This window comes from Doryrhamphus excisus, linkage group LG9 (assembly GCF_037039965.1).
Source record: "Doryrhamphus excisus strain RoL-2023G ecotype Guam linkage group LG9, RoL_Dexc_Guam_v1.1, whole genome shotgun sequence".
NCBI classification, from domain to species: Eukaryota; Metazoa; Chordata; class Actinopteri; order Syngnathiformes; family Syngnathidae; genus Doryrhamphus; species Doryrhamphus excisus.
Genome location: NC_136365.1, coordinates 9,148,103 through 9,171,143, shown reverse-complemented (window position 1 = coordinate 9,171,143; position 23,041 = coordinate 9,148,103). Strand labels below are relative to the sequence as shown.

Here is a 23,041-nt window from a genome sequence, read left to right as displayed (position 1 = left end):
GTAAGACATTTGTTATGGATTCCTTGCACGCTCTGTAGGCACGTGGGCTGCCCATGCATGTATGGTGGTCCTGATGCTGAGTGATGGTGCAGCATCAACACAACGTGCTCGACCGGAAGATATTTCTATGTGTCGGTATGCGTCAAAGAGGAGGAGGAGGAGAAGGAGGAGGAGGAATCTTGGCTTTTGTGTGTGGCATGGAGGGCGGTGGTGATGGGTTGGGCAGTCTGAAGGTTCCGGACGGCGACACGCACGAGAAACACGTGTCGTGGGCGGTCCTCGGTGGACCTGCTGCACGTGGCTTTGGCGAGGACTTGGTGAGTGTGTTGCAGCATCTGCAGGAGACAACGACAGGATGGCTGCGGAGATGGAGCCCTCGGAGTAAGGACACTTTAATTTGACTATTCGTTACTATAATGAGTGAGAAGATGTTGAAGAGACCCTTTAATTTTTGCATGGCTTAAAATGCATGATGCATGTTGTTTTATGCACACGTGCCTGTTGAACTTTGCATGATATAAATCTCCTTTGGGGAGCAGTCCTATATGGTGGGTTCTCCTATGTCTTCCTTTGCATGATCATCAGAAACATGGGAGTCATGTAAGGCACAACTGGTAATGGGGTATGAATTTTTATTGTGCTTAAAGTTAATGTTAAAGAGCATCACATGCACAGTATGTCCGATAAGAATTATTGATTATTATAATCATACGTAAATAGAGCTAATTAAATTATATAGACATACTATAGTATGCTGTTAATGTACTTCATAAACATACTGCATATCTTCACTTGCTATGACAGCAATCAACCATGAGCTGGCGCTGTTATAAAGTTCCAAAACTCACACTTGAAACTTGGTTGAATGTCAAATCTGTTGTTATGCCTATGAATTTTGAGCAAAATTGCATAAACTCAAACAATACTATAGTATTGAGTAGTTTCTTCTTCTGTTTCTCTTTTCAAATTTTGATCAAAAATGAACACACACAGCCAGGTAGTGACATACTCAGCACAAGTGTATAAAGTTTTACACAGGTCAGTCAGAAAACATGGCTGCCATCGACCAAAACATATGTGCACTTATTATACTTATTGTAATAATAATTCTTATTATATAAATACTTTCCTGGTAATAAAAGCTCATGGAAATGTTGCTGGGACTATATTGCATGCCCAAATTGTACACTTTTTCCCTAAGGTTTAAAGCATGCCAATAATTTTAGAGTAACGTTTGAGCAAGACCTGGGTGCCATTTAACAAAACACTTGCATGTACAACATTTATGGCTACTTAGCCATAATTCACTGACCAGTTGCGAAAATATGATACATGATGTCCTCATTATTATTTTTGATGTTTTTTCCCTCCATAGTGTCATTCGCCTGATCATGCAATACCTGAAGGAGAACAACCTCTACAGAACCTTGAGCACCTTACAGGAGGAAACCACAGTGTCACTCAACACAGTGGAGAGCATCGACAGCTTCATCGCAGACGTCCAAAAGGGCCACTGGGACTCGGTGTTGCTGGCAATCGAATCGCTCAAATTGCCTGACAACACGTTAATTGATCTTTATGAGCAGGTGACTTAGACTTAACGGCTTTTTAACAACATCGGAAGTCAGTAATGGTAAACTAGAGTAGAGCATCATTTTTGTATGTTTTCATAGGTCGTCATGGAGCTTATTGAAATGAGAGAAGCGGGAGCAGCGCGTTCCCTCCTCAGACAAACCGACCCCATGATCATGCTGAAGCAGACCCAGCCTGAGAGGTATCTCCACCTGGAGCACCTTCTCACGCTCTCCTACTTTGACCCACGTGAGGTGAGGCATTAGAGGGCTCGGTAATGATAGGGTTTGTGGAATAGTGACACCACACATGCTTCCACTGCAGGCGTACCCTAAAGGCAGCAGCAAGGAGAAGCGACGCAGAGCCATTGCCGATGCGTTAGTGAGGGAGGTGAGCGTGGTGCCGCCGTCACGCCTCATGGGCCTTTTGGAGGAAGTCAGCGTAAGTCTCCACACTACTGCAGAAACCATTTCATACAGTACATCCCAATTGTCTTCTTCTGATGTTTTTAGTCTTTGAGACTGGAGGAGTCATCAGGTAGTCTCTCCCCTGAAATGACCTTTGACACACTAACTAACAAGGATAGGTACACGGAGAAAGAGGCTTGTCCGACCCAGCTTTACCGCCACATCAAGGTAAATACATCAGTTGATTCTGTTGTATGGTATATGAAATCAGTGTTTTCAGTGATTTACATAGATGACACATCGTAGTATGAAGTGATATTGATAAAATAATTACATATCAACAAAGCCCTGATCATGGCCTTTAATTTGAGGTATGACTCAATTTGGTTGCTTACTAGTGAACTTTGACCTGCGATTATGCCTTTAAGGTCAATGTTAACCACAACAGAAGTAATCATTTCAGTGGTTATCTACCAACTAATTGGCCAACAAGTTTGGTGATGAGTGCATGAAAGCAGCGTATTTACAAAATAATTGCAGATCTGGAATGGATCTGGAGTGGGGTTTTTGGCAAATGTATTAACTTATGGGATACTTTAGCAAAAAGTCATTATCTATCATAAAAACTGCATATTTTTTGTGTTACATTAGAAAAAAAAACATTAATTTAAATCAATGTGCAGTTTGGCCGACGGTCCCACGTGGAATGTGCTCGTTTCTCCCCCGATGGTAAATACTTGATCTCAGGCTCGGTGGATGGTTTCATTGAAGTGTGGAACTTCTACACTGGCAACATCAGCAAGGTAAATGTTGGAATACTAATAGTAAAAAATAAATGCAAACAAACAATATACATATTAATGTATTTCTTTTGCTCTTCTCTGTGTATGTATTAGGATTTGAAGTACCAGGCCCAAGATAGCTTCATGATGATGGATGATGCTGTGTTGTGCATGTGCTTCAGTCAAGATTCTGATTTACTGGCCACTGGAGCTCAAAATGGAAAAATAAAGGTAGAATCAGCTTTTATTGAACAATATGTCAAATTACACAACTGAAAAGACTTCATGAAATACATACTGCATATAACACTGTGTGTGTTGCATACAAGGTGTGGAAGATCCAGAGTGGCTTATGCCTGCGTAGGTTTGAGGATGCCCATAACAAAGGAGTGACGTGCCTGAGTTTCTCTAAGGACAGCAACCACATCCTCAGTGCGTCTTTTGACCACACGATCAGGTGGGTTTGAATCCACTAGCAACTCCATCCATCCATCTTCTATGCTGGAGCCTATCCCAGCTGCCTTTTGGGCGAGAGGCAGGGTTCACCCCGGTTGCATGGTTAACATGTGGACAAAACAACCATTCACAGAGAAAACCCACGCACGCACAGGGAGAACATTCAAACTCCACATACTAGAGAAGCCCAACTCAGATCTTCTAGATCTTCCAGTGGGCCACTGTGCGACCTTTCAATGATTCAACATGTTATAGATGTTTTCACATTATAGCCAACATGTATGAATTTGTCGTACTCAGCATGTAATATGCTTCACAACTCTCCATTTTGTTGATTTTGCAGGCTTCATTTTCATAGTTGTCCTATGACAGTTCCTGTTGCATGATGCTTCCTATGAATGTAATGATGCATTCAGAGAACAAAGAATCTCCATCACCGTCAAGGAGTTGGAGATCTAAATATGTCTCCAGAGGAGTATGTGTGTGGGCAGATTCTCTCCTGCTTTGCCAGCACACGAGCCAGTGTGTGGGTGCAGCTGAGACGCCATGTGCTCAGGCACAACACTTCCACGTGTTCCACCACGAGTGGCAGTTTTTCTGTTTACATAGACACAGTGCAGCCTCACAGAGAGAGAGACAGAGAGAGAGACGCAGCCAGTGAATCGATGGGCCTTCTTTGCATGCAGGCTTTGTGTCAAGGCCCATCTTATCTGCAGCCAGTCTCACAGACACAGCTATAAATAACCGCCCACTCTCAGCAACAATAAAAATAAAGATTCACAGTTCATTGTCTGTCATCCTCAGGATCCACGAGCTGCGTTCAGGTCACACACTGAAGGAGTTAAACGGACATCTATCATTTGTGAACGATGCGTCTTTCACTCAAGATGGCTTTCACATCATCAGCGCATCTTCTGATGGCACTGTTAAGGTACAAATATTAGTTCGAGCATGATGTCACCTTTATCAGACACCTGAAATACACCAGACCTGGAGCCACTATCAAGCTGTAGCTTGATACCAGGCAACACAATAAAAGCATATAACCCGGACTGTGACACAATCTATGCTCTGTGTTACATATACAATACATGTTACAGAATCTGTGTGGGGGAAAACACTGTATTTCTATTTATTCAATTATTATTATTCCATGTTGTTTTTCAGATTTGGAACCGCGAGACTTGTGAGTGCATCCACACGTTCAAATCTGTGGCACGAACTTTCTGTGAGGTCCCTGTGAACAATGTGACGCCTCTTCCCCAAAATCCCGAGCATTTCGTGGTGTGTAACCATTCCAACACGGTGGTGGTCATGAATACGCACGGTCAGGTAAGAGTGATCACATTGTACCAAAAACAAAACCCAACAACAACAACCCCAGTACAACCCCCAGTCATTATTGTCTTAATTGCTGCAACACAAATGCACCAATTTAATTGTGTCTTGCCTACAACTACAGTAAAACATGGTGGTGGTAGCATGCTGGTGAATTGTGTGTCCAAGATGATTAAGGCAATGCAAGATAGTAATAAGATAATTTGGATTGGGATGTTCACTGTCATGTGTACTCACTTATGTTGCTAGCTGTGTTGAGTCATTTTTAGTGGATAGCAAGTAAACTCTAACGCTACACAAGCTGCATACTGGCCACTAATAAAGTGTTGTGTCTTGACAAGAAATAAAATGCTGAAATGTGAGCAATGTACTCACTATAATCCAATATTGCTGATCATTTTTACTCTGAAACTAAACATTTATTTCCTCTTCTTAGACTGTCAAGACATTCAGTGCAGACAGGAAGTCAGGAGCAAAGTTTGTGTGCAGCACCGTGTCACCCCGAGGGGAGTGGATTTACTGCGTGGGTGAGGACTTGGTGCTCTACTGCTTCAACTATGTGACGGGAAGGCTGGAGAAAACTCTGACAGTAAGCTTCTTGGCTTCAGTGGCACAGCCTGCAGTATATACAGTATGCATGTACTGTTGCTTATTAGCACTTTTGTGCACCCACAGGTCCACGAGAAAGACGTCATCGGTATCACTCACCACCCACAGGAGAATTTGATTGCAACCTACAGCGAGGACGGCCTTCTGAGGCTTTGGAAGCCTTAAGACCATTACAGAGAACCTAGAGAGACATTTAAATGTACACTACAAAATCCAGATAATACAACGTTTGGGTTCTCTTAAAGGTGCAGCCTTATTGTATCCTTTATTATGATTATTCACTGTAGCAAATGAGGCTTTGCAATTCCAGAATTCCTTGCATTAGGGTCTCAACACACACATCATTGGGACATCGGGAGTGTTAGGATGCACACAGCCGTGATGACCAGTTGAGGCTGACTATGAGTGGAGAACTCTGATTGGCCGCTTAAGAAGTGCTATGATCTTCAGGCAATGACACAAGTCATAGCTTTTTTTTTTACATCCACCTACTTGTCCTTAAAAAACAAAAACAAACATGTGGTTTTACAATAATGAAAAAACATTTTTTAATAAAAATAAATAAAATAAAAAATAGTGGAAGTGCAAAAAACAACAACAACATTCATAAAATAAAATAATTCCTGTCAATATAAACAAGCAATATTACATAATTTTCCTGTCTTTTACAAGCGCAACATTTTTCCTGTAGGATGAAAAAGGGAATAAGAGGTTAAGGCCTTCTGTAAGGGATTTTGTTAACAAACAATATAATTTGTTAATATGTATTTAGAGCTTGACAGAACCCGATATTGGCTTTCCAATACCATACCAATCCTGATATGAACCGATACTGATATTGTCATATATTATAGTTTTGTTTTACTATGATGGCACTGGATGCAATTAATAAAGAAAAATGCACAAATATGTTTTCTCAAAATAAAACAAATATTGCAATAATGTAATTTTTTAAAATGCCATATTTAAAAATATTTTTTTTCTCAACAGAATAGTCATTGAAAAATCACAACTAATAGTCATATAAAATAAGATGTTCTCCAACTAGTAAGAAAGGTTAGTCTTAATCAATTCAAAAATAGGAATAAAATGGAATAAAGCTGGTCATGCAACAATTTGGAAAGATGCACATTTCTATGTGGCACCAGAACAAAGTAAAGTGCAAAGTATGAAACTCTGGACAAAGAATTAAAGAAAGATGCCTTACTTCTCCCTTGCAGCACTATACAGTCTGCAAATTGCTAATTTACAATTATTGCTAAATTACAATTCCCAACCGCGGGAATGCTGTACTAGCTTGTTTAGCACTTGCAAGACAATACCATTATGGGCAGGAAAACCAATATCTACCAATTTCTACCAAAATGTAATGTCAATGCCAATATCGGCAGGTACGTATTATTGAAAACAAGTACGAAATGTCCTCCATATTTTACTGTATGTACTCCTGTGGATTCATTGTCACCACCATTTTGTTATCTGTATTGTATTGAAAATGCATGATGGTGAACTTTAGTGACAAATAATAGAAATTGTCTCGTTTGGACATAAACAAATAGAATCAGAAATATTTTATTTCCCCTTTTTTTTGTTTGTTTCTAATGCACCTTTTAAAACTGTTTATTTTGTACGGGTTTGTTTAGCCCTTACTGTGTCTGCATGCTACCTCAGTGCTAAATATGACTCCCAAAGGTATTTTAGCATTTGCATGACAACAGATCAATCTCAGTGAAGCACTGGTGTTTTATGGAAATATACTTAACATGACATATTTCTCTGCTGTCTCACTGTTGCAACTCTTATTTGAAATGTGTGTAACTTTGCTTGTCAGAAATGGTTATTACTAAAAGTTTACAAAAAAGTGTGTGTGAAACTGACAATTTCATTGGTGGTATGAAAGAGTTTGGACACCCCTGATAATTTTCTAGATTTTCCTAAAAAAAAATCACAATTTTTTGGGATCAGGGATTTCAGTTGAATATATCATATAGCAGACAAACACAGTGATAGATGAGAAGTGAAAAGGTAGGCGGTGCATTAATTTGGGCACCCCAACAAAAAATGACATCCATATTAAAAAGATCCTCCTTTTGCAGAAGTAAATGCTTCCTATAGCTTCCAAAGAGGGTCTAGATTCTAGTTGAAAGTATTTTTGACTATTCCTCTTTCCAAAACATGAGTCAGGTTTGATGGTTTCAAAGCATGGACAACCCGCTATAAATCACACCACATATTTTCAATAAAATTCAGGTGTGGGGACTGAGATGGCCATTCCAGAAAGTTGAAGTAATACTGATTAGAAATTTCGCTGTTCACTACGAGTAAATATATTTGAAGAAAATGCCTGAGCAAAAGTGTCAGGAAGAGCATAAAACCAGATAAAATATCCAACAATGACTAGCGTGTCATTAATAACAATGATAATCATAACACATGACAGCGCTCTTAATGGTAGTCTCCTGGTCCGTGCCAGAGACTGTGGTCTGAATCGCCTACAAACCCTTTTCTCAGATTGGTCGTGAATATGTCTGTATTTATATTATAACTACGACAAATAGCACAGAGATATAAACAAGCAAATAAAAGTCAAGCAGGCAACACTAAATGCCTTTCAAATATGCGTAGTCTTTGAAGCTATAGAGAGAGAACAGATGATTACATCCAAAATTATTACATCCTCAAGTGTCTTAAAACAATCACTTTATTGAGGTATGAGCTGCACACACAGCAGCCCTCACCTACCATCTTGGCAGTTACAACAAGTCAGTTTACATGACAATTGAACACATCTCTCACTCTCCTTTGATTAAAACCCAGATGTTGGTCCCTAATGTCAATAACATGCTACTGTTTTAAAGGTTGCTATAATGTCTGAGGTGTCTCTACACCTTATACTCTGCTGGAACAGCAGGTTTTCTTTTTTAACACAGTGACAGCAATTCACATTGCATGTTAACCAAAACTGACACTCTTATAAATTTGTATTATTTAAAAACAAAGTACCAGAGCCTAGCTTTGTAGATCACTGTTTTAAAATTATTAAATATTTAGAAAATAGCCCTTTTATAGGGTAAAATAGCATAAAATGGCATGAAATTAAGTCAGCATGGACACTTCAAGTTAACACACACACACCCACACATACAAGTGATGTATTTAACACACGAGAGGTTTACGACGACGAGCGATTTAGTAATACTAAAAAAGGGTTATTTTATACTCATATTGGCATTACATTTGAATGCTACCGCCTGAAGCAGCCTTATTCAGACACATAAGATTTGTTAGTCCTTGTCTTTGTCACAGTGTCACTGCAGTAACAACAAAAAGTCCATCAGCGCTCAATCAAAAAATGGACAGTTTTGTCATTCAGCTTGACAATTGGGAAATGTAAGACAAAAAAAAAAAAGTGCATGAGATTCTTCCCAAAAAAGGCGCTTACGTTTAGAAGATGAAGGTTTGGGCTTTTGGAACATTAATGTTAATGCTTAAGATGTCTGACACTGAACACCTCCAGTGCTGGCATAGTCATCTTCATCCATGTAGTAGTGCTGATGCCTGTGTCGCTTCCTGTTCTCCAGGTCACAGTCCTCCAGGTCAGCGTAGATGTAGAGGTCATCGTCCATGCTCTCCGGCTGCCCGGCATCCACCTTGACTGGGAGGTAGCGCTCCAGCTCCTTCAGTTTGTTCTTTGGGAGGAAGTTGGCTTTTGGAAACACCACCTAGAGGATGAACGTGGATTCCGTTATTTCTATCAGTGCTGTAAGTGTACGTATGTGTGAAGGTATCTCTTACAGTAAAGTGAATAATAAGTCGGCCTTTCTCAAAGGGGCGGCGGTGCATTGGCATCCCCTCATTGCAGACGCACTTCGTGTCTCCGGGTTTGATCAGTTCCCCTGTGGAGAGCCAAGTTTTATATTAATGATATGACTTTTTATGAAGGTTCTTACAAGGTGCCAAGTGAGTTCAAGTTCAAGTTCCACCAGACTCACCAGGGTGGGAGGTGACGAGGAGGGTGCGGTTGTCAAGTGTCACAACGGGCTTCTGAAAACCACACAAAGCTTCTACTAGCTGCAACTCCATTGACATGGTCAAATCCTCTCCTCTCCTGGAAACCACAGCAAAAAGGAAGTTTAGTTAAATGTCACTTGTTGTCTCCGTAGACAAACCTCAGATAGCATTCGCCCTGGTTACCATGTTTTTCGGTTAACAACAAAAATGTACACAATTTTGTCTCGGTTGGCATGCATTCTCCAGTTAGTGTACAATATGGCACGTGTCTTGTCGAGTTTATACATTGCATGACTCCAACTGTTCTTAATGTATGTTTTTTATATCGGAAGACGTCCTTCTTTGATAGCATCCTGTTGGCTAGGTAAACAAAACGGCTGTACAGGAAACACGATCGGTTTTACATGGGACCTACATCACTTCCTCCTTTTGCAAATTTTTTTTTTGTGTGTCCCGTCCGGCCATTGGGGCAGATAGTATTGTTGATCTAAATGCCCTTACATGCTAAACAAATTTGCTCTGTGTCAGGAAAGGTGTAAGCTACAACTTCCCTGTACTATGAAATTTTATTTGCCGTTATTTGATGTTTTTGTGATGCAAATTTGGAGCAGCCAGACCGGAGCAAGAAGAAACACAGATATCAAGAAGAGGAGAAACTGGGGTGGGGCATTGTGACACTACTGTTCCCACACACAAGAAAACAAATTAGTAGGAACTAGCTAAAAATGCATGTCATTGGGAGATTCCTATTTCTACTACAAAGCCCTCTACAAAAAAAGTTTTATCATTTGGTATACATGCTGTGATCACCTACTAACAGGCACATTGATGACAACATGTAATACTTACAGTATCTTGCTTATCTTTGTTGCGAAATTAAGAGCTACATATCCATCTTTGAGTGATACCGAGATGAGCGTCCAGCGAGGCATTGTGTTACTCCTCCAGATACACTATGGTAATGGTTTTATTTCATTTGAACATGCATCAGATTACAGTTGAGTGCATCACAAGCTTATTAAATCCTACCCCTCCATCTGGTACTTTTACAATCAGTAACTGTTACATTTGTTCACTTCCTGCTTTCCATAATATACAGGTCAGTTGTGTAAATGGGAAAGATTGCCGTTTTGAGTTTTTTGTTTGGCCTTTAGTGTCAAAATAGGTACATCCCGTGACATCCATTGTTAGGTAGCTCATATCAACTCATTTTCTGTCATTTGAATGCACAGAAAAGGGAAAAGGAACCTGTTCCTGTTCCACATAAGGATTGTGAATGATTCCCCCAAAATTGTGGTTCTCCCAATGCAATCTTTATATAGTAAAATTCTTCTTACAAAAAGATTATGGTACCTGATGAAACGTGGATGCTCCTGTTGGTCCAGAACAATGATGATGTCACCTGGCTCAAGTCCAGGCTCCTGGTCTCCCTCTCCATGGAACATTATCTTCTGCCCATCTCTCATCCCTGTGCACATCACATTAAGACTTGATTTTCACTTCACATACCATGCAATTACATTTGACTGACTTCGCACCCTTGTCGATGTGGACCTCCAAGATCTTCTTCTGTCGCAGGATCTTCCGACCTGCACAGGCTTTGCAGCGGTCCTTTTGGCTGATTCGCTGTCCCTGGCCTTGACAGCTGTGACACACTGTGGACACCTGCTGGACCATACCTGGCAAGAGTTGGTGCACGCGCACCTGCATGCCCGTACCATGACACGTCATGCACATTTGGGCTGCCCCTTTACGACTGCCACGACCTGACAATTGAACATTAAATTAGATGTAAATGAGACCATCTTCTCCAGTTTGCCCCACCACAGTAAATGTTCAGAATTACACCTCTATTTCATTAGCCCCATTGTCTCTAGCTGTGAAGTTCCCTAAAGCAAATAACTGCCAACGTCTTTCATTAGTGTCAAGTCCAAAAACATTGGCATTGACAGCTGTGGCTGTAGGCAACCACTGGATGTAGTTATTTTATGAACTCAAGACAGCAATAACTATATTTGAAGTATCATGTGTGGTCAACATTCATCAGCTTCACGTACTTCTTACAGTGGCCGAATAAAATAAAATGAAAAATAACAAAAGCAGCCGTATTTGAACCCATGATGCAATGTATCAAAGTTATAGCCTCATCTTCGGCTGTTTAAAACAAATATTTCACAGAGAATGATACCTATTAAGAATCGTGACTGCATAGTTACCAAGACATTACAATAGGACACAATACTCCAGGTGTTATTTTCACTTCAAACACTCATTATGTCTGACAAGGAAGATAATCATTCACTGTTTAAATCGCATGTTTTCAACAATATGCTGTTCTTAATTCAACACACCACACCCACACATTTAGATGAAATCAACTGAATGACACGCACAATTATTGGTCCCCAATCCTGTCAATCTTGCCTTTGGTACATTCCTTTTTGGGTTGTGTGATTGGAACATGTTTCGTCTTTTGGTAATGCAAAAACTTTTGTTATGTTTTTACGAAATGTTCATTTGTTTCGACTTTGGCTCATTTGTTTTCTCACATGTTAAAGTGTTTTGCATTTCTCAGCCACAGTAAAGTCTGAATGCTCTGTAAAATGTTGGTTGCGCTACTCAGCTGCAACACTCTCGCACGCTACACGTCGCACTGTTGTTTACTATGAACTTATTCGCTGTATTAAGGCTGGCTGAGTAGTTTGCGCTGATGTTACAACATTGATTCTCTTGCAGCTGTGTTGTGCAATATACTTGTTAATAAATGACAATGTGGTCAAAGAGAACTATGTTTTCCATTCCATGTACTCATACGCTCAAAATCATTGTACAGAATGACATTTGGAAAAGGCTGCACGATGAAGAGTGGTCAGCATGCAGGCCTCAGAGCTAGGAGACCCGAGTTCAATTCCACGCTCGGCTATCTCTGTGTGGAGTTTGCATGTTCTCCCCGAGCATGCATGGATTTTCTCCGGGGACTGCGGTTTCCTCCCACATTCCAAAAACATGCTAGGTTAATTGGTGACTCCAAATAGTCCATAGGCATGAATGTGAGTGTGGTGTGAATGGTTGTTTGCCTATATGTGCCCTTTGACCCCGCCCCTCGCCTGAAGACAGCTGGGATAGACTCCAGCACGCCCGAGACCCTTGTGAGGATAAGCTGTACAAAATGAATGAATGAATGAATGACATCTGGGAAATAACCTCCAGTTATTGTGTACTTTTGGTTAACAATCCGCTCTCTCTGTTTCGATAATTAAACACCCAGGGCATTTACAGGTGTTGTTATTCTGTATTCAGTAGTAGTTATTCAGCAGTAAGCTTTCTTACCATTTCTAACTGCCTAAAATGACTATACAGTTAGTGGCTATGCTGCTCACCATTGCTTTTGTCATTCTTTTGTCAACCATTACTGTGACTTCATACAGATACATACTGTTTATATGTTTTAGTTAACCCTCTCTACAATTTTAACCAATCCACCACTAAAGAACCTCAACGCCCGTATAAGATCATAGGTTAAGATGTACCTTCACATCTCTCACAAATGGCATTCTTCTGAACAGACAATTTCCTTGTAGCTCCATTGTAAAGATCTTCCAATGTCACTGAAATCTGGTGCACAATGTTCTTCCCTGCAGTGGGAGGGAGAAATTCACAAAGGATTATTTTTTTTTCCTTTAGTACCCGGTAACATTGTACGAGCACAGCATCACAGTGCAGAAGTAAACAAAGAAATATGAAATATGCAAGTCTCTATACCTTTCCTCTCTCTGTGCATCCGGCTCCCACCTCCAAAAAACAAGTCAAATATGTCCATTGGAGATGCAAAGTTTCCTCCACCACCACCTGGACCTCCTTCTTTTATGGCCTTTTCTCCTCCACGGTCATAAATGTCTCTTTTCTTAGCATCTGACAACACTTCGTACGCCTGTGATATCTGCTTGAACTACAGAGGATATGCCAAAAATAAATAACATGAAAACTATACAAGTGAGGGTTACTAATATGGACAATGAGCCAAAAACAGCTGCCCACTTCTTACCTTCTCTCCTTCTGTTGGATTTTTGTCAGGATGATATTTTAGAGCAAGTTTGCGATAAGCCCTTTTGAGTTCATCAGGACTAGCATTAGGTTTCACACCCAAAATGTCATAGAAACCGGTTTCCTTCACCATGTTTGCCTTGAGATGATAACCTTGGAAGAAACGGATGCACAGAAAACATGCAATTATTGTACCCATGGAAATACACTTTTTTAAAAATGCGGTTTTGATCATTTTTCTCTTTACAAATTCCGATGATAAGTGAAAGTGGCCCCCACACCATTAGATGCAACAGTGTTCCAGTGTTTAGTCTCACAAAAATCTTGTAAGCTTTTACTTTGTCACATCACATATTGGTCATTTACAGTGGCTAACTAAAACAGTTGTTTTTAAACTATACCTCCAAAAGAAAAGAAACAGACACGATTGGTGCAATGACAGCCGCTTATCTAACACGTTATCTTATTTGGTGACGTCGTATTTATTTAGATAATCCCCAAACGCCAATACACTCATAAATGCTTTGAGCATCAGCCAAAAATAGTCCTTTATCAACGAATATCTAATAGTGTTTAATAGCAACAACGTGTGACTATAGGCTAATCGGCCCTGCATACAATGATAGCACAGCTAATGCTAACATGCTATCTAAGCTCCCATGGTAATATTTGTAACGTTTTGCCATTGACGGAATTGTGACACAAACATTCACAAAACGCGTATGACTATAACATTCGGGACTAACCTTAATAAACGGAACAAGTTAAACAGCCAAAAAGTCGAGCGAAGACATAAAATTCCAGAATGTTCTCCCAGCCATGAGAAGAGCACTGCATTGACGTCATCATCTTGCGACTTAAGCGGTCCACAATAAAGCAGCGAGTGTGTGTGCTAGTTGCTAAATCGCTACAACTCTTAACTGTTTTCGTCTACATACAATGATAAAATGCCTGCCTGTTGGCTTGTCAGTCAGGAGGAAACGCATAAACCAATTATGTTGCCTCACCTTCAGCCAGTTATCTTGGGTCGAGGGCCGGAAACGACTATTAAAGACAAAAAATGCTCTAGGGAGCAAGGTAAATACATGAATACCTCGAATTATTATTTACCAATAAGGAGCTACCACTGCAGCAGATATGCTAAAGTTAGGGTTAATTTTACCATACAAGCTCTATACTGTTTGTCATTGAAGTTGTTTACATTTAAAGTACTAATTAATTCAAATGTTATCCCTGTACAACCAGTCGAGTTGAAAGCAGAATGCAACAAATGCTTTGTCAAAGTTAAACAGGTAAGACAAAACAAAACGTAAGGGAAATGAATAATTGCATATTGCTAAATCACTGATAGATGTTTCTTTCTTGTCATTGTTCTTCCAAAGTTGGGCGTCAACCCCACCTGCATAGACTCTGAGGTGGTGGGTCATGGGAAGGAGGTGAAAATGAAGCCTGGCCAATTGCTTTACTTTGTCAACCAGATGTACCCCTACACTGTGCAATTCAAGGAAGACAGCAGGGATCTTTCTGGCAGCTGCAAAAGACCACTTCAGGTGTCTTCATTGGATACGGAAAGCCACTCAGAGGCTCCGAGTGTCAAAGCAGCCAGGCAAACAGAACAATTGGATAGTTCTGTCAGAACCGGAGAGTCGAGGGATATAAAGGTAAGAAACAACTGTTACACTTGAACATGTGTTTTTGTATACCTATATTTACATTATATATTTGTATATATTTTTCCTCAGATAAATAAGAATGTGTTTATATATTACATTCTAATTATCATTGAGTTACAGCCTCTGTCAATATAATTAGCCACTGTAAACTTCAGCTTTACAGACGCCGCCTCTGCTCTGATGATTGTGATGTCTACCATGACCCTTGGCGGTGTCTGGTATCACCGTAAAAGTAATTACAGCGATCTTATTGATTTCTCGAGCAAGAAAAAGTATTTGTATATTTGCTTTAAGTGGCACTTAAACGGGACATCTGTTATAGTTGAGGTCACAATTTTGAGGAAGTATGGTAATTGTAATGACTCATTTTAATGACTAAATTTAAACAAGTAAATCTGTTGCAGGAAAGTGTTGGACATTGGAGCCAAGGGCTGAAGGCTTCAATGCAAGACCCCAACATGCAGGTGCTTTTTTAGTCTTAAATGTATTTGTTTATGAATTTGATTGTGCGATTATGTCATCTTCATCTCTGAATTGTTCTTGTAGGTGTATAAGGACAATAAAGTAGTGGTCATCAAAGACAAATACCCCAAGGCACGATACCATTGGCTGGTCCTGCCATGGGAGTCTATTACTAGCCTGAAGGCCCTGCGCAAGGAGCACTGTAGCCTGCTAGAGCACATGCACAAAGTGGCTGACCAGATGGTGCAACGGTGCCCACATGCAAGCTCCCTAAACTTCCGTAGTGGCTACCATGCCATTCCCAGTATGAGGTAAGACATGCTATGACCATCATAGTGTTGAAACTTAAACACTATCATATGCACACATAAAAAATGTCCTCTTTCAGTCATGTGCACCTCCATGTGATCAGCCAAGATTTTGACTCTCCTTGCCTGAAGAACAAAAAGCACTGGAACTCGTTCACAACAGAGTACTTTATTGATTCTCAAGGTGAAATAAATGTCTCTTGCTGTAATTAGTAAGTTCCCGAAAGTTACCTATACCTAATAAATTGTTTTTTTTGCTCTTTCTCTGCAGATGTGATCAGTATGCTTGAAACAGATGGACAGGTTACAGTCAAAGAAGGCACCAGTGAGTTGTTGAAATTACCCCTACGCTGCCACCTGTGTTGCAAAGAGCTTCCCACTATACCAACTCTGAAACAACATCTGAAGTCTCACTTTCCCAGCTGAGAACGCAACATAATACCTCACACAGTCATTTTGGTCATGGGTGCCCATCTTTTTTCTTTAATAAAAACAGCCTACATCGCAGTTTTGTGTTAGAGGTGACTGAGCAAAACATCCATGTCAAATCCTCCCTCGGAATATGCAAATGTGTTATGTACTTTGTACTGTGTATTCACACTGATCCAAATTTATTGGTACCAAAATTATACCCTGCTTCTACCCGCGACCCGAGCAAGTATAAGCGGCATAGAAAATGGATGGGTAAGAGTGTATAAATGAAGAATATGAAGTGAATAAACACTTCCTCCGCTTGGAAGCACTCAAGAGCATCTGACCATGCAGGAACAAACATACAGGGTGTCCCAAAAATGACATCACATAAAATATAAATATCTGAGTAACCAGACAGACAAAATAAAAAAGACTTCATGTTGAAAAATAAAATATTTATTTATGCAAATTCCAACAACATTCAAACAGATTTTATAGCCGATTCCACAAAGCTCCACTAATGTTCAATATGTGTAATGCCTGAGACAACACATCAAGTTGGTAGTCCAACTCCTGCTAAACACACTGTAGCATTTCTGTAACATTCCAGCAAGTTCCTCTAAGCTAGTGGAAAAGAAGTGGGGAATTGATCACGCCTACTGCATTGTGTGTAGACCAGCCTTAGTGTCTTGTGAATGAATGTTTTCCAAACGTTGTTAGGAAGAAAAACCCTCAGACTGGAGTGATTCTTCTGCTGGCGGCACAGTTCCCAGACAGCATGTCAGTGTTGTCCTGAGCTCCCATGGTTAAACCATCCAACACCATGTCACTTTTACCGTCCTTCAATGGCGAGGTCAGCGTGTAGAGCATAAACTCTGAGCTCACCGTCAACGGTGGTGGCAAACCTGCAGAGTCGACGACCTTTGACCCGGATGAGAGAGATGGCTCTCTCACCAGGGATGCCCGTAAGGAGTTTGAGGTGGAGTCGGCAAGGCTGTGGTTGCTCCTGTTGCTGTACCTGCGAGGACGGTTCTGGTAGTAACGGTTGCGGGAGTGTGACGAGCTGCGAGAGACTGGCGGTTTGGTAAGGGACGGTCGTCCTTTAGTACGCAGTTGCCTGTGCTTCTCGATGAACACATGAACCGCCAGGACGCCAACCATCTCCGCCAACACAAATGAAAGTGCTCCAAAGTAAAATGACCAGCCGTAAGAGTAACTCTTCTTGTTGTCGCTCTGGCTGGGGTCCCCCGAGTTGGCTGATATGTATACGATGATGCCAATGATGTTACTGAGACCTATGGAGGATGGGGCAGACAATGAACTGGGGGAGAAGCACGTGAGTGTGATGGTGAATACATGTTACATGTCATGTTATCACTGACCTGCAGAGACGAAAAGAATGCCTGCTGTGAGAATGACATTGTACTGTGATTTATAGAACTCGCTGGCCGCCACGCACACACCTCCGAGGAACAACAAGCCCACGCTAAGGATGGGGAAGAGGCTGGATGCACGCACAGCGCCTGGGAGGAATAGCTGTTTTAGCTACAGAGGCCTAGGCTAAACTAGCAGCCTCCACTAGATGGTGCTGTTTTTCCAATACAGTACTTCTCACATTTCAGCAAGCATTGCGTTATATCTTCTCAATACTGTAGAAATCAGTCTTGGATATAAAGTAGGGTACAGTTTGTACAGCAGTATAGATTTACTGTCTTAAAATACGTCAAGTTATTGTCTAACTTGCTGGCAACACAAGTGAGTACACCTTATAATGAACATGTCCAGTTGCATCCAAACTGGCAATATTTAGTGTGAGCAACATTGTTCTAGAACTGCCTTAATCCTCTTGGGCATGGAATTCATCAGAGCTGTACACTTTTCTCTGCTTCACAGTGTCCCAATATTTTGGAGTTCATGTTTCCCTCAATGAACCACAGCTTTCCGGTGCCAGCAGCACTCATGCCGCCACCACCACCATACTTGAGTGTAAGTCACACACAATTATATAGGTACTCATTTGTGCTGCCTGTTATTTATTATGTTGATTAATATTTTATTGTTAAAATGTACATTCATTTTATCATCATGAATAACATATGTGTCTTAATGGCCTAATTCATATGAAAGGAGGTGTCTGTCATAAAGCTATGTGGTACTCACGTAGCAAATATTCTGCAGCATCTTGCTCATAATCTGCATCTTCAGCAAAATGATCAATATCTTTGCAAACACCTCGGAATGTTCCTACAGAAAAGAAAATAATTTCACAGTGTTTAACAGTACATTGTTCTGTGGTACGTTACAACATGACATACATTGACCCAATAAACTTTGCTTTGTATGCTCTATGCCTCTCTAATGGTGACTTGAATAATGCTTAATGGGATGTGCACAGTCTGATGGACTTCAGTATTGATTTCTCTGCTTTGGTGGACGTTATGCTTCAAAGGACAGACCCTTTTTTGCCTATATTTTAGAAGTTAAATTGCATAAAAATTGGTGTATATTGTTGTTCAGACCAAAGAAGATGATTGGTCACTCACAAGTGGCTGGTATTCACATACATATCCATTGCGCGTCAACAATTTGCATATTTCATATTGCTGTTATGATAAGCTATACATACAATGATAACTAACATTAGCCATCATAAACTGACAAGCAGCATAACTAGTGTACCTGCACATGCTAGTAGGGTGTAGTTTACATAATGCAGGAAGAAAGTAGGCAGCACATTCGAATATTAGCGCCCTCTAGCGACTCACTGTGGCGTCACAATATTGCCGTGAGTCACAATGTTGTGCAAGACATTATTTTCTTCGATTTAGGTCTTTTGTGACGTCACTACTGAAGGGCGCCAATGTGAGGAAGGGTAAACACCCATAGAAGTGCTCCATTGTATCATGCGTCCGTCACACATTATCACAGTAAACATTTAGTAGAAGTAGACTCACTTTCAGCAGTTTCCATAAATACAGTATATACTGTACATACAGTATATACAATTTGTATATGTATATAGTATATACACTATATACTCCCAATCAAAAATTTTAGACCAGTTGAAAAATGGCAAGAATTTATATTTTGGTTCAAAGTAGAGCTTCGAAATGCAAAGAAATAGGAGTGAAAAAAAAAGTTAGCAGTTTATTGCAACAAGCATTAAAACATATATATTCTTTGTTCAATGTTGTTGCGTTAGCTTTTTTCCTCACAAGAACCTTTGACCTGTGAATCTCTTTTAATGTTTGCACACACACACACACACACACACACACACACACACACACACACACACACACACACACACACACACAGGGATATATTGATGAATATGTCCCTATGTACAGTGCAGATTGAACCAGTATTGATGACGCGAGTCCATCACCATGGTTACCAAAACCAAACTCATTGGATGACAACGACATAGAAAAGCATTGTGTGTGTGTAATACCTGAACACACCTTTCACGTACCATTTAATGCTGTTAAACTGAGAAATTGGGCACTCATCGAACGCACACACACACACACACACACACACACACACACTCACATCAATGTCCGCTCCATGTTATGTTACCCAGTCGTTAAAACCAACTTAGCTTAACAACAAAGGGAACAACCACAAATAAAGATGTTCAATTTAGATTAACGATTTAAGTATGCTGTTTTAAATCATTGATAAATGTATTGCTGAATTTCTACTCCTCTGACAGTGTCAGTCAAACCTGAGCATACTGTAATGAAGGAACGTAGACGTAGCGAAGTTTGTGGCTGGTGAGTGGATGACAGAGCCCTTTAGGGTCAATGGTCAGTTATTATGATTCAGCTGAATTTGAGCAGTAAAATAAATAATAAATGAAGAAAAAATAACACAAAAATCCTGTTACCTTCAGTGCAGCAGGTCCTCCACAGACCAGAGTGGGTCAGCACTTCCTCGTTCTTCCTGACTGTCTCATTATCCCCAACGTTCTTGGAGCGGCACATCCCACGCGAGTAGAGCCAGTAGTCGGTGCCCACAGCAATGGTCATGAGGCTAAAGGCGCAGAAAGCCCCCGCCGTGGTCAGCAGCATCATCATCCCCCGGTTACATAGCCTCATCCTCTTTTCTCTCAAACTGTGGAAGATCAGTTAGTTCCTCAAAACATCCGGCACAGTGTCTTTATCTTAGCGTGGATCCATTTGGCTGGATGATACTGAACTTTTCTTTGCATCCTCTGTAGGTAGACATTGTGGATCTGGTCTCAAAGTCCACTTTCTGTCTGTAGAGATGAACCCACAGCTCACGACCGACACAGAAGTTACTCCCACTAAAGCATCAACCTCTCACTATGTGCACATGACCTATTATGATGCACATGCATGACACTGACCACGGCACGGGCGGGTCCCCCTGGGGGAGGCGTGGTGAGTGGGTTGGGGTTAGGGGGGTTAGGGCAGGGTTAGGGGGTTAGGGTAGGGTTAGGGTTAGGGGGTTAGGGTAGGGTTAGGGGTTAGGGTTAGGTTAGGGGTTGGTTAGGGTTTGGGTTATGGTTATGGTTAGGGGGGTTAGGGTTAGAATTAAAATGTGGAATAAAAATTAAAACAGACCGTTTTCGCTGGAACCATGAAATCCAAAGAAATACAACTGAATAGGTGCAGATTCTGGAAGAACTAGAAAGCTTTCTGTGCTGGTTATTGTGTGTAGCTGCTCTATAGGAGTCCACAACTCAAAACAAAGTGCCAAAAAATGAGCATAATAGGTCCCATTTAACAGAATGAAATACAAGAAGCAGAGTCAGTGAGCTGTTGATATTTTTAACTTTAATGTTGTCTCACGCGCGGGTAATGAGGCGCATGCAGTTACACAATATCTTTTAGGTTGATTTATTAGAAAAGTCGGCCCCCTCCTCGTCACCCCGTTCTCATCTTGCTGCCTTTTGCATAGTAGACTTTAATGTTTCCCTCTTCTCCCTATTCCCGAGGGCAAGGGACGAGTAAGGATGGAAATAAATCAAGAAAATAAATCAAAGACGGTGCTTGGCTGGCAAATGGAAAGGTTGTGGAACTGTATGTGAGAACATGAAAACCACTTTTTCTAGCTATAGAGCCCATTCCTATTTACACATACACAGAAACACATACAGAATAAATAATTTACAACTACTTCATATGTTAATTCCACACACAGTCCTTGTGACTGACTGGCATCAGTAGGCCCAAACTCTCCTCTGGTGTGTGCAAAGTAAAATTGTATAGGACTACTTGTACCCACAGATACAGTATGGCATGCATAGAGGAGCGGCACCACAAACCACACACCACTAAGTCACAGAGGAGAGATTACGCCAGGAGAAAGACACATGTTCGATATCTCTGCCGAAATTCCATTTGGATTTCTCTTTGTATCAATAAGCCCTTTTCACGTGACCTCGCACGACCTATGCTCTGACCCGAAGCCGATATCTGGAGTTAATACATTCATTCATTTTCTCTAGTTTATCCTCATTACTGGCTGACTGACGTTGACACAAGCGGTTGTCGACATAAACAAAACAAAACTAGCCTTTCTGTAACATTGACTTGTAACTTTGGCATAAGGAAAATAATAAATAGTACTAATAGAGAACAATAAAGCATAATCAAAGGAATGGTCCACATACAGTAAGTTGTATTGTGTATTATTTAGGCGCATTTAAAAAGTAAACCGTCAGTAAATATTATAGTATTACACTTAATTATGTATTTATATAACTTTGAACAGTAGTGGGTAGCCGGTATGAAAAAGAAAAGGACATGACTTTGAGTAAGAACACAGGTTGTCCGTCATCGCGATAAAAGGGCTCATTTGGAAGACAATGCATTCTTACCCCATAACCTGCACGTACATGTGCATGCTTGCATATGTTATGTGTGTGTGAGCACGTACATACATGACATATTGATTATGGAATGTTCATGACCCGACTTTGACGGGCTGTGGAGCAACCAAAACAATAAACATGCAGTGGATCGATAGCAATACAGTGACATGTTCACTGATGCCCTACGTATTGACCGGCTGACATGGAGCTCTTGAACACATTTTTTTTTTTTTTTTTTTTACCTCCGCCAAGCATTAAAGTGAGAATTATAATCACGTTTGTTGGTTGGTTGTTGAGTTAGCAACATCACACAAACCCATGTGACTGATTTTCCACAAAACTTACTACAGAGGTGCCAATTCTGGTGTCAATACCCGTGACAGAAACCAATGCAACTACAGTCATTATGGATGTCGAACAGAGACTTCTGATTCCAAAAAAGACGGACCTTATTTTATCTATCACAGAGCCTGAGTGCTTTTTACACAGAACAGTGAAATGGACAAAAGGTGGAAAAATAGAGGCGGTTTTGTCAATCTTGCACTGTCAAATATTCTAGATTTCCAACCTCTATAGATTGATAATTGGTCAAGAAATGGTTAATTAGTGCAAAAAATGCAGTGGTCAGGACCAGCATTGACCTACATAAATTCTAGTATTTGCTCTGTGAAATTGTATTAATTTCTATTATCTTCATTTCGTAGAGTGTCTCTTGGCTGCACCGCTTTCACCACTTTTTTGGTCCAATCAGATTTCAGATTGTATGTGTTGCCATGTCGATGTAATCTGCGCAGGTCCTTCTGATACCAAAATTATCCATTCATTCATTTTCTACCGCTTTTTCCTCACGAGGGTCGCGGGGGTGCTGGAGCCTATCCCAGCTGTCTTTGGGCGAGAGGCAGGGTACACCCTGGTCGCCAGCCAATCACAGGGCACATATAGACAAACAACCATTCACACTCACATTCATACCTATGGACAATTTGGAGTTGCTAATTAACCTAGCATGTTTTTGGAATGTGGGAGGAAACCGGAATACCCGGAGAAAACCCACGCATGCACAGGGAGAACATGCAAACTCCACACAGAGATGGCCGAGGGTGGAATTGAACCCTGGTCT

General features: G+C 40.7%; 4 protein-coding genes across 6 annotated transcripts; 2 read left to right on the top strand and 2 right to left on the bottom strand.

The window, feature by feature from the left end:
- The first annotated feature begins 202 nt into the window (after positions 1 to 202).
- On the top strand, positions 203 to 7,019 carry LOC131129780 (WD40 repeat-containing protein SMU1-like). 2 transcript variants are annotated; one of them, XM_058073634.2, is made up of 12 exons: positions 203 to 381; positions 1,376 to 1,586; positions 1,674 to 1,826; positions 1,897 to 2,013; positions 2,085 to 2,207; positions 2,663 to 2,782; positions 2,876 to 2,992; positions 3,091 to 3,218; positions 4,022 to 4,148; positions 4,385 to 4,549; positions 4,992 to 5,144; positions 5,231 to 7,019. In XM_058073634.2, the coding sequence occupies exons 1-12, from the start codon at positions 356 to 358 to the stop codon at positions 5,327 to 5,329; spliced, it is 1,539 nt and encodes a 512-aa protein (XP_057929617.2). In that variant the 5' UTR covers positions 203 to 355; the 3' UTR covers positions 5,330 to 7,019. The 2 variants fall into 2 exon arrangements, with proteins under 2 accessions (XP_057929617.2, XP_057929627.2); XM_058073644.2 differs by lacking the exon at positions 2,663 to 2,782.
- An 828-nt stretch (positions 7,020 to 7,847) lies between these two features.
- dnaja1 (DnaJ heat shock protein family (Hsp40) member A1) lies at positions 7,848 to 14,130 on the bottom strand. The gene is made up of 9 exons (XM_058089192.2): positions 13,966 to 14,130; positions 13,221 to 13,372; positions 12,938 to 13,124; positions 12,706 to 12,810; positions 10,714 to 10,941; positions 10,529 to 10,643; positions 9,157 to 9,272; positions 8,960 to 9,060; positions 7,848 to 8,886 (listed from the first exon to the last, which is right to left on the bottom strand). The coding sequence occupies exons 2-9, from the start codon at positions 13,350 to 13,352 to the stop codon at positions 8,653 to 8,655; spliced, it is 1,218 nt and encodes a 405-aa protein (XP_057945175.2). The 5' UTR covers positions 13,353 to 13,372; positions 13,966 to 14,130; the 3' UTR covers positions 7,848 to 8,652.
- Positions 14,066 to 16,169, top strand: aptx (aprataxin). Of its 2 annotated transcripts, XM_058089204.2 has the most exons (7): positions 14,066 to 14,296; positions 14,465 to 14,511; positions 14,602 to 14,880; positions 15,297 to 15,356; positions 15,439 to 15,665; positions 15,743 to 15,846; positions 15,934 to 16,169. In XM_058089204.2, the coding sequence occupies exons 1-7, from the start codon at positions 14,167 to 14,169 to the stop codon at positions 16,086 to 16,088; spliced, it is 1,002 nt and encodes a 333-aa protein (XP_057945187.2). In that variant the 5' UTR covers positions 14,066 to 14,166; the 3' UTR covers positions 16,089 to 16,169. The 2 variants fall into 2 exon arrangements, with proteins under 2 accessions (XP_057945187.2, XP_057945188.2); XM_058089205.2 differs by lacking the exon at positions 14,465 to 14,511.
- A 347-nt stretch (positions 16,170 to 16,516) lies between these two features.
- On the bottom strand, positions 16,517 to 20,412 carry LOC131131159 (voltage-dependent calcium channel gamma-3 subunit-like). The gene is made up of 4 exons (XM_058075597.2): positions 19,969 to 20,412; positions 18,237 to 18,320; positions 17,459 to 17,599; positions 16,517 to 17,371 (listed from the first exon to the last, which is right to left on the bottom strand). The coding sequence occupies exons 1-4, from the start codon at positions 20,177 to 20,179 to the stop codon at positions 16,809 to 16,811; spliced, it is 999 nt and encodes a 332-aa protein (XP_057931580.2). The 5' UTR covers positions 20,180 to 20,412; the 3' UTR covers positions 16,517 to 16,808.
- Between the last annotated feature and the right edge of the window lie 2,629 nt (positions 20,413 to 23,041).

Excerpts from the sequence above, each read along its gene's own strand:
- aptx (XM_058089204.2), top strand. The coding sequence starts at position 14,167 with ATGCCTGCCTGTTGGCTTGTCAGTCAGGAGGAAACGCATAAACCAATT. Across the intron at positions 14,512-14,601 it reads GCTTTGTCAAAGTTAAACAG|TTGGGCGTCAACCCCACCTG; the intron begins GTAAGACAAAAC and ends GTTCTTCCAAAG. Across the intron at positions 15,357-15,438 it reads TGCAAGACCCCAACATGCAG|GTGTATAAGGACAATAAAGT; the intron begins GTGCTTTTTTAG and ends TTGTTCTTGTAG.
- dnaja1 (XM_058089192.2), bottom strand. The coding sequence starts at position 13,352 with ATGGTGAAGGAAACCGGTTTCTATGACATTTTGGGTGTGAAACCTAAT. Across the intron at positions 13,125-13,220 it reads ATCCAACAGAAGGAGAGAAG|TTCAAGCAGATATCACAGGC; the intron begins GTAAGAAGTGGG and ends TATCCTCTGTAG. Across the intron at positions 9,273-10,528 it reads GAGCATCCACGTTTCATCAG|GAGAGGAGAGGATTTGACCA; the intron begins GTACCATAATCT and ends TGTGGTTTCCAG.
- LOC131129780 (XM_058073634.2), top strand. The coding sequence starts at position 356 with ATGGCTGCGGAGATGGAGCCCTCGGA. Across the intron at positions 2,014-2,084 it reads GCCTTTTGGAGGAAGTCAGC|TCTTTGAGACTGGAGGAGTC; the intron begins GTAAGTCTCCAC and ends TGATGTTTTTAG. Across the intron at positions 5,145-5,230 it reads GGCTGGAGAAAACTCTGACA|GTCCACGAGAAAGACGTCAT; the intron begins GTAAGCTTCTTG and ends GTGCACCCACAG.
- LOC131131159 (XM_058075597.2), bottom strand. The coding sequence starts at position 20,179 with ATGAGGCTATGTAACCGGGGGATGATGATGCTGCTGACCACGGCGGGG. Across the intron at positions 18,321-19,968 it reads GAGGACCTGCTGCACTGAAG|GAACATTCCGAGGTGTTTGC; the intron begins GTAACAGGATTT and ends TCTTTTCTGTAG. Across the intron at positions 17,372-17,458 it reads CATTCTTTTCGTCTCTGCAG|GTCTCAGTAACATCATTGGC; the intron begins GTCAGTGATAAC and ends CATCCTCCATAG.